A 10861-nucleotide genomic window follows, 5' to 3' on the forward strand; every position below is an offset into this window, starting at 1 on the left:
GAACTTAATTCATCTCCCCCGACCTATCCTGGGGGAATTTTGATATTGTCCAAAAGTAAAACAAAACTATATCAACGAGTTTCCCTCAACGAAGATTGGACCATGACAAGCCAGTAACCCCTTCTTTATAGGAAAGCTCCATTGCTAAATCATACAGAGAATCAGAAACGTGTGTTTAGAGCACAGCCGTATTCGGTTCGCAATTTTACGACATTTTGTATTGTACGTGTGTACGCTGAAACTTTAAAATATGATATTTCTTCTCTAATACGTCCTATTATACCGCTGAACTATTAATGCACATTCACTAAATAGTCACATGTGTTTGTTTGTTGCAATCGTTATCGTAAACGGGCCTCGTGTTTTCGTCAACTATTTACTACAAAACTAACTACATATGAACGTTTTGTAGTAGTTAAAATAGGAACTATCTGTAAATATATAGTTATTAATTAGAACTGGCATATTATTAAATCATTCTTTTTATGTTATAAATGTTTGGAATAAAGAATACACAATTATGTTGTTATATTCCCAAAACATCCCTTATCAAATAGACATATAACATTAGTTGCTAGGATAATAGAGTTAATGCCAGTATCATATTTCAACTTGGCTCATTGAGAAATATTGGCCCAAATACACCACTGACATGGTTCCGACATTACTCACGCCAAAGATATTTTGGGAACATGGTTCGCCATAAGGTATATTACACAATAAACTTTGTATGTTAAACTCCCGTCATCACTTAAGCTTAAAGAGTTTTAAAACTTTCAGTGAACCTGTCAACTACGGACGAAGGGGTCATATTTCGTCTGCTAGCGTGCATGTCTACTCGTCTTGTTATGTATCTAGGCTGTAAGGCAGGTGTTTCCGTTCTTATCAGAGGATGCATTTGCGTCTCGCGGTAGTAGGCACCGCGTTCCTTCTGATCCAAGTCTATTTTAAGCGAATTCCATCCTGCGCTAGATCAGTTCAGTTAGAGGACGACATCGGAACAAAGAATATTATGGATACGCTCGTGCTTATAACGGAACCAGAGTATATATCTGTAGTGCCAAAGGTTGCCCTTTTGACTTGGTGAGTGTGTTATGTTTTTTCCCGAATATTTCCTTGATTTTGATTTAATCTGAGAAAGTTGAGCTAGTTACGCCCACTACACTGACTGTAGAGTAAGATGTCGGAACGGAGTGGAACTAAATCATAATGGCAGTTAAATCATCAGCTTTGTCATTTTTTGTTTGTTCGAGTTTTTCTTGTCTCTCATTGTTTGTTTTTTGTTCAAAACGTCAGATAAATGACTAAGGTCTAATTTTACCACTGATAAAGTTTATGTAATGTTTGTTTATTGTAGAAATAGGCTATGTCAAACAATATGATGCCTTCATCAGTTTGCCCTCAGTTGTTTTTTTATCAAGGGTCAGTTCATTTGTCTGTTAACAACAGATGCATTTATTTAAATTCAGACCCAATGTATGATATTTTTTCAAGTAAAATTGTTGTTTCTTTGTTTTTTATTATTATATGAGTTAAAAATAGAAACAATTTTTCAAAACAATTTTTCAAAAACTATTTTACATAATGTTTTCAGAAGAAGTTGGATCAGTATTGATGAGGAATTTATTCAAGCAATTTAGCCATGTAAATTGGCTGATCATCCTCGTTACTGATAGTTCAACAAGTACACTGGAAATATTAAAAAGGAAAATGTATTTATACTGAGGTCATCAACACTTCAACATCTGACATGTCAGTGTTGTGAGGTTGTTTACACTAATTAACAGATTCTCTGTGTGAGTGATGTTTAAAACCACTGTCAATGGAGCAGCTATCACAATGGCCTGTCAGCAATCAAGTCGGGATCAGGCCATGGGTTATAAATTTAAAATGACTTGAAGTTTATATATCACATCATCATGATTTCACCTTAGAATACTCCTGCTTTAGATTTATCTGAAGAATGTTTAGGGCAGATGAACATTTAGTAAATACATTGTCAATTCTGTGACCTCTTTAACTTAACTGTGATCAAGACATTATTTGACAGTACATGGCTAAGAGAACTTGTTATATATGCTGTCTGTGTTCAGACAAGTACATCTCTGCTCATTGATTCCACCCAGTATTTTTATACTGCAAAACCTGACAACTGTATTGTTTTCATTCTAAGTCTTCAATATGTAAATCATAAATTTTGGTAATGGGGTAGCCTAGTGGCTAAAACACTCACTCACTCACTCACTCACTCACTCACTCACTCACTCACTCACTCACTCACTCACTCACTCACTCACTCACTCACTCACTCACTCACTCACTCACTCACTCACTCACTCCTCACCCACCCCACCCACTCACTCCTCACCACTCACTCACTCACTCAGAAACCAACCTACTTACTCACTCACCACCACTCACTCACTCACTCACTCACTCACTCCCACCCATGAACAAACACTCACCCACCCACCCGGACTATCAATTGAAATCTCATAGGAACTTCTGTTCCTTGTCCACCTCCTATGTGTACATCTGGAGCATCTTGTCTGTGACTACCGCTGGTAGTGCTAGAGATCAGCCTGACACACATCCCCTGCACTGGGAGAGAGCTCTTGGTGTGGGGTTACACGTTCACTATGAATGACTATGCTAGTGATTACCTCTGTCCTGCTTTTCCACTTTGTGTTACAAGCTGGAAGTGCTACGCAGTTACAGAGTTAGCTGGTCGGCAATACGCAGAAAATTCTCTGTTGGTAAACAGTTTTTTCTTGCATAGAGACAGGGCTGTGAGGTGTTAGTGTTACTGCTATGTGATTTGGCTCAGTATGTTTGTGTATTTATGTGGACAATTCTCCAGTGTGATTAAGCCAGAGATAGGAACTAGCACTAGACAGAGACAGTTTGTTTACATATGTATCTGTACAGTTCTGCAGTGTGATTAAGGCACTGATAGAAACAGACACTAGACAGAGACAGTTTGTGTTGTCCTGTGTACAAATCTCCAGTGGGACTGAAGTACTAGAACTAGACAGAGACAGTGTGTTGGTATATTCCTGTGTACAATTCTTCAGGCGACTAACATGATCTGGCTGTCAGACTGACTGACTGAAACACCAAGTACGTAGATTGATGCTCATGATGTCAGTCCATGGTTAATGTCTAGTGCAGACTGGAATATTTACAGAGCTATAATGTTGCTGAGTGTAGCATTTTAGCAACAAACAAACCAAACCATTATCTGTAACAACATCGGTACTGTCCTCACTGTCGTCGTCATTCAGTTTGCTAACCTTGTCATCGCTCTGTAGCGCTTTGAGTTTAGCGCAATATAAGAATCCATATTATTAAGGTTTGATTCCCCAATTTTGTGTGTTGCCCATATATGTGTGTTGTAAATCACTGATATTTTGCTAAAAGCAGTGTAAAAATGGTCAGTCAGTCTTCACTATTATTATTTTATACTGTTGTTTCAGATCACCTCTGCCTGTGTCTTGAGCATGAATGAGGGTGAACTGACCTACTCCTCTGACCAGATCGAGCAGCTCCTTCAGTGTTCAGTATGCCTTGACAGATACAAGACCCCAAAACTGTTGCCATGCCAACACACATTCTGCCACCAGCCATGTCTTGAAGGTCTGGTTGACCACCGTCTCCGGACAATACGATGCCCGGAGTGTCGAGCCGACCACATCGTCCCCCGGGGAGGGACAGCCAACTTCCCCAACAACCTGACCATCATCAGCTTCTTGGAGTTGGCAGGGCAGAGAAGATCCACAGGGATCCAGTTCGAGGAGATCCAGGCCATCGGGTCCAATGTCACGGCGGCTATTGTACCTCAGGGTGCTGGAGCTGTGGGAGGGACTGGAGCCTCGTCCAGTGGAGCCACTTCCACTTCTACGTCCACAATTACAGGTGGAGCTACCACATGTTCTGAGTGTTTGCGTGAGCGGAATATATCACGGTGTGCTCATTGCAATGACTTGCTTTGTGACAGCTGCAAGAGAGGACATTTTGATCGCTATAAGAATGATGTGACTCGCCTCATAGGTCAGATCCGACGCAGCCTGCCGAACTTATCCGATTCCTTGAGTGGCATCAGCAGCCAGGGGTCTCAGCTTCAGGAACGATGCGAGACAGCCAAGGAGGAACTGACTGAAGCTATTGAGAAGCATATACGAGAGTTGAGAAATAGGCATAGGGAGTTGTTAGGTGAAATCGATAGCTTTATTCTTGGGGAATTACGATCTCTTCGAACGCATCAGGAAAATGTTGAAGTTGAAATTGCAAGTATTGCAAGTTTTTGTGACTCTTCTGAAGCAAGCATGAACAGATCCAGCACCCCTGAGGCTCACATTATGGAGGTGAAACAGCAGTGTCTGGAACATCTCGAGTCACTTCGAAGTATTGACTCAGGAAGGGTGAGAGCTCCAGTTCTGCGTCATCTCCAGATTGAGATGGAAGGACAGTACCTGTCCAACACTATTGACAATTTTGGTGAAGTAATTGTTACGAGTGGATTATCACGGAGTGCTCCAGCAGCTTCTCAGAGATCGCAAGACCACACAGCCATCTGGTGGAGCAAGGGCAGAGAGTGCTGAAGGTGTGGAGAGAAGAGAAGGTAGAGCAACATGGCAGATTCCAGGGTCCATGGACTATTCATTAAGGGTTGCTGAAACAAGATCACCCTCTGTGTCTCCTAATCTTGAAAGGCGAGGAGCTGTTGCCAGAGATTCTAGACTGTCCAGAGTTTCATTTGAGGAACACAATGCAGATGATGATGGTGAAAGGAGAATGTTGGGAAATCGGTCCCTCCCCTCATCCCCGCTTGTCGAAGTTCGACGGAGACCTCGGAGGGAGCACCACTCAGATACACGTATTGCTGGACTTCTCTCTGGAGGTGATGGTCTGTCCATTATGGAGAGGAACAGAGCGAGGCACAGAAGCATCGGTGCTCTACCCACTCCTGATGAAGAATCTCTTGATGGGAATTCAGTAGAATCTGATTCGCCTCCCAGATTTGTTCGAGAACAAACTTATGTCCGTGACTCCCCAGCTCGCAATGCTACAAACCAAGCCCCAGATGGGGCCTGGAATCGAGGTTCTGTTCGACCAGCTGTACGGTTTGATGTAGCCATGAGCCAATCAGATGATCAGTCAAACGGTGAATCCAGTGGGAACTATTCTTTCAGTCGGGCCAACGCAAGTCCAAGCATGTATGTGTCTTCCCCCAGAAACAAGTACAACCAGAAGGGCCATGCTGTTCTCAGGTTTGGTGAACGTGGAAATGAAACAGGAAAGTTTACCTGGCCACGTGGTGTGGCTGTGTCGCGCTTAGACGACAATATCTACATTGCAGACAGCTCGAATCACAGAGTCCAAGTCTTTGCAGCAGATGGAAGGTTCCTTAAGACTTTCGGTTCGTATGGTCAGAACGAGGGAGAGTTTGACTGTCTTGCAGGAATTGCTGTTAATGGTCTGAACCAGGTGATTGTCTCCGACCGCTACAATCATCGTATTCAGATCTTCGACCGACGTGGTCAGTGTCAAAATGTTTTTGGTACAGAGGGCACAGGGGATGGTCAGTTGAACTACCCGTGGGGGATTGCCTGCGACAATATGGGATTCATCTATGTCTGCGACAAGGAAAACCATCGCATACAAGTCTTTCAGTCCAATGGTACCTTTGTGAGAAAGTTTGGCCGGTTCGGTCAGGCGCCTGGTCAGCTGGAGAACCCACATTATGTGGCTGTGAGCAATGATAATAAGGTCTACGTCAGTGACAGCAGCAATCACAGAATCCAGGTTTTCAACATTTACGGTGACTTCCTCTTCGTTTTCGGGTCGAATGGAACTCAGAGAGGCCAGCTGAAATTCCCCCGTGGTATAGCTATCGACAACCAAGGATTCGTTGTGGTAGCTGACAGTGGGAATAATCGAATTCAGATATTTCGAGCTGATGGAAGGTTCTACACCATGTTCGGAAGCTGGGGAAACGAGAACGGTCAGTTCAAAGGGCTGGAGGGAATTGCAATACAGTGTAACGGAAACGTTATTGTCAGTGACAGAGAAAATCACAGAATCCAGGTATTCTGAACATGTATTGATTAACAGTGTTCATGTACATGCTAACATTACTGCCAAATCACATCAGGATACAAGAGGTGATTCTCTTTATCAGGTTTATTGGTGTTTTAATCATCTTATCAGTATTATCAAGTCTGTGAAGGAATTTACAGACATCGCTTTTGGTTTCAGAAAATGGAACATAAGAAATTATATCACATTGATTCATTGCAGATGTCATCAGATGTGAAAATGTATGTTTGTCTAAATTTTGTTTATCATGCATGCTATATAACTTTATATATCTTTATTTTATATTTTACTTTGTTTGATTACGACCAGTAATTGATTCTCATAGATTCTATGCCACTGAAAAGAAGTGTAAACAGACTGATTCTTTCATACAACTATGATTGGCTGACTGCATATCAATATGAAAGGGCGTGGGGTAGCCTAGTGGTTAAAGCATTGGCTCGTCACGCCGAAGACCCGGTTCGAATCCCCACATGGGTACAATGTGTGAAGCCCATTTCTGGTGTCCCCCGCCGTGATGTTGCTGGAATATTGTTGAAAGCGGCGTAAAACCAAACTCAGTCAGTCAGTCAGTCAATATGAAAGAATTCTAACCTTCAGAGTAGTATAGATCTAAATCAGTCCCTAATGTCACTGACAACACCAGGCTATTGTATCTGTTACATTTCAACTTTCTCGGCTTCATCGGTTGACACTCTTAATCTACTCTATTTTAGGAATGAGAAGTTAAGAAACTGTTACCTGTTGTTTCAGTGTGATTTAAATGTATCTATCAATTCATTCTGCCCCATTAACATTCAGAGTTCCTGCTATTTCTTTCGAAATGTCCCTTCCTTTGCCAAAAGTACCATACATTACCAATGTGCCATCACTGAGAACCTGTATTCCTTACCAGCTTTCATATATATATATACATCCTCTCAGTATTGTTTTATATCAAATGAGTATTGTTATATATCATACCAGTATTGTTTCATATCCCATCAGTATTGTTATATATGATATCAGTATTGTGATGTACCATATAAGTATTATTATGTACCATCTGTGTAGTGGGAAGTCTTCCGAAGTGCCTGTCCAGAAGCCCGCGTATCAGGGTAAAATACGCATAGAAAATTTCCAATTACGCATTGAAAAATAATTGTTGCATACCAATTACGCATTGAAAATGTTAGATACGCAAAAAGTTTAAAACAAATGCGTATGGAATATATTTATGAAAATCGCTTGTGTAATGAAAAAGACATCGATTGCTATCAAGTTGTACTGTTAGTATAGGACAAGTGTTGTACTGTCATTATAGGATGAGTGATTTTTTATGACATTATATCCATTATATTTAAGTTGGTTTTGATTAGGTATGACATAAGGCAGAACATACCTGCTTAGTAAACTTACTCAATGACATAATACTCAGGTGAGTGAAATGACTGAAATATGCACATATTTGAAAGCAGTGGGTAACGGAAAATGAAATACACACTCAGCATTCATAATACCCACTCCCAAAAAATACAATGGGTACAGTACCCACATGAGCTATATCTTATCTGGAGCTCTGTCTCCCAATACTGCGATACATCAGCTTTTCATTATCAACACACCTCATCCACACACCTGCCATTGGTCCATCTGTAAGAAATGGTTGTATCAATGCCATAAAATGCTTTTTAATTTTTGTAGATATTTTGGAAAATCTGAATGAAATTGATCATTCCTATATATCTAAAATATTGTTTCATGTAAGCCTCAGGTACATGATACAACTCATACCGGCATGTGGGAGTAGGTTGTGGCCAGGGTGATGGTGGGATACCTACGGCCACGGTGTAGTTTATGATGCTGAACTAGCACAAGGTTCTTATGTCCAGCTTGTGAGGGCAATCGATGATATGTTCCTTGATGCATTCTTAGAGTTAAACCATTGCAAGCCTTAGGGTGTTGGGGTTACTGGGCATGAAAGTTGTCATGTTGAAAACACTTTGGAGATCTGGGTCTCCTTTGTATCAGCTCTAAGTTGATCATAACTCCCGTCAGAGGCCCAGATAAGCTGCGTATCTGGGTAAAATATGCATAGAATTACGCATTGAAAAATAATTGTTGCGTACCAATTACGCATTTAAAATGTTAGATACGCAGAAAGTTTAAAACAAATGCGTACGGAATATATTTATAAAAATCGCTTGCGTAATGAAAAAGACATCGATTGCTATCAAGTTGTACGGTTAGTATAGGACAAGTGTTGTACTGTCAGTATAGGATGAGTGATTTTTTATGAAATCATTTCCATTATATTTAAGTTGGTTTTGATTAGGTATGACATAAGGCAGAACATACCTGCTTAGTAAACTTACTCAATGGCATATACTTAGGTGAGTAAAATGACTGAAATAAGCACATATTTGAAAGCAGTGGGTAACAGAAAATGAAATACCCACTCAGCATTCATAATACCCACTCCAAAAAAATACAGTGGGTACAGTACCCACATGAGCTAAATCTTATCTGGAGCTCTGTCCCGTACATTCAACTCAGCTTACCGGTAAGTTGTGGTAGTGTCGAGAACACTTTGTGGAACTGGGCCTCAGGTGCTGAACATTACAAAGTGTTAACCTTCATGGCAAGACACCATTGGTCTGTTCCAACAGGTTAACAGCTTATCTGGTGTAAAATAACAACATTTGGGGAGAAGACTGCAATTCCCTCTAGATTGACACTTAGGATCGGTAGCCAAGTGGTAAAGGTTCAGCCTGACACTCTAGGTTTCGACTCACAACATGGGTGCAGTGTGTGAAGCTTCTCTTGTGTCCATCATAGTGATATTGCTGGAGTATTGCCACATAGCACAGGAACCACCTCACTCCCACAACTACAGAGAGGGCACCTGCTGCTAGTGAATTCCACCTAATACATCACAGACGAGGTTAGAGAGTAACAGTGTAGGAAACTACCAATACACTGCTCCGTTGAAATGCCCAATTCCATCTCAACACACCCTCAAACTTTGATAACCTTGAACAAATGATCTCATCATGTTATAATTTGAAATGTACTCTTTGCACTTCCACCATAATCAAGTATTGTTTATGGTTGCCTGTGTCTACTCCTTAGTGTCTGAAGATATGTAATTTGGACGGAAACAAATAATTCCTTTTAAATTAAAAAAGAGCCCCAGTGAGAAGGGAATCTAGACTTGTTTCATTTAGGGCTTTAGCATTGTAGAAAGGGCAGTGTGGAAGAGAATATAATGCAGTTTAGGGACTGTGAGATATACTTTCTACTGCTAACCCTAATTGGTATCTGGGAGAATTTTGACATAGATTATTGAGGAGAGCATGGTTTATGTTCCATCCTCATCTGATGCAGACTCTCTCCCCTCCCCCCTGGAGTTAATCAGGCATGCCCCAGTGGTGGCGTAACAGGAGTTCCATTACATGTGCTGAGATAAACTAGATGGAAATAGACGAAAAAATCCATCGGGTCTTGATGCCCCAAACAATGTCTCAACCCTGCATGCCTATTATAGTGTTGGTTATGTGGAGGATTCTCAACTAAAGCTCTTAGATTCAGTGAATTGACTAAACAATATAAATAAAATAAAGAACCCATTAAATAAACAGGGATCAATTCCCTGAGTCAGATGCATATCATATGTTTTTTTGAAAGATGATACCACAATTAAGCTAAAACAAGTTCTAATTGAGTTTAGTAACATCAAATCTGCAGAAAACATAAATGAGATTCATGAGGCTATGTTTATCTCCCAATAATCTGGGTTATACTACTGGTCACATGACTTAGGTGGACATATGAACAGTTGGAATTGTCTGTATCAGCACAGTATCATCTCTGTACCAGTATATACCACTGCAGTCCATATGTATCATCTCTGTACCAGTATGTACCACTGCAGTCCATATGTATCATCTCTGTACCAGCATATACCATGAAAGTCAATTGTGTATCATCTCTGTACCAGTATGTACCACTGCAGTCCATTTTGTATCATCTCTGTACCAGTATGTACCACTGCAGTTCATTTTGTATCATCTCTGTACCACTATGTACCACTGCAGTTCATTTTGTATCATCTCTGTACCATTATGTACCACTTCAGTCCATATGTATAATCTCTGTACCACTATGTACCACTCCAGTCCATGTGTATCATATCTGTACCATTACGTACCACTGCAAGCCATTGTTGTTTCACCCTACCATGGATGTTTTCCTGGACTGAATGGCCTATTACTTTCCTCAATACCATCCTTGGAGTGTTATTCCTAAGTGTGAGGTTCAACCCAGTTTTCCACATCCCAGCCCTACATCAGCAACCGACCAGTGTCAGTTGTACTTTATATAAGCGATCATGTGCCCCATCATATGTCATTATTTGGACAGTCTCAGCAAGACTTGCAGCTGGAAAATCAGAACACACAAAACATTATCAGTCTTTGATCTTAGCCACAAGTGCGAAGTCTGAGTCTGCATACAGATCCAAGCACGGAGTTGTTGATGCCACACTCTCTCTTCTCGACAATGTATACAAGCATGTGAGTAAGGGGGCAGTTTGGTTCCATCTAATAGACTCAGCTCATAACACTCAATACAATAACACTAAGATCTACTGTAAATTAACCGATTTAGTAGACTCCAAAGATATTGTACAGACTGCTGTTTTTATTCATGTTTTAAAGATTTTTTGTCAACAATTTTTCTTTGGTTGGTCACAACAGAAGTAAATATATATTTATTAATCTGT

General features: G+C 40.7%; 1 protein-coding gene across 1 annotated transcript; it reads left to right on the forward strand.

Annotated features, from left to right (window-relative positions):
* The first annotated feature begins 616 nt into the window (after positions 1 to 616).
* Positions 617 to 6553, forward strand: LOC124279253 (RING finger protein nhl-1-like). Its single transcript, XM_046715071.1, is given in 3 exon segments — positions 617 to 707; positions 3477 to 4596; positions 4598 to 6553. Coding segments are annotated over 3 exon segments (2634 nt in total). The 5' UTR covers positions 617 to 692; the 3' UTR covers positions 6097 to 6553.
* The last annotated feature ends 4308 nt before the right edge of the window (positions 6554 to 10861 follow it).

This window comes from Haliotis rubra, unplaced genomic scaffold (assembly GCF_003918875.1).
Source record: "Haliotis rubra isolate DU_JTF1 unplaced genomic scaffold, ASM391887v1 Scf249, whole genome shotgun sequence".
Taxonomy (NCBI): Eukaryota; Metazoa; Mollusca; class Gastropoda; order Lepetellida; family Haliotidae; genus Haliotis; species Haliotis rubra.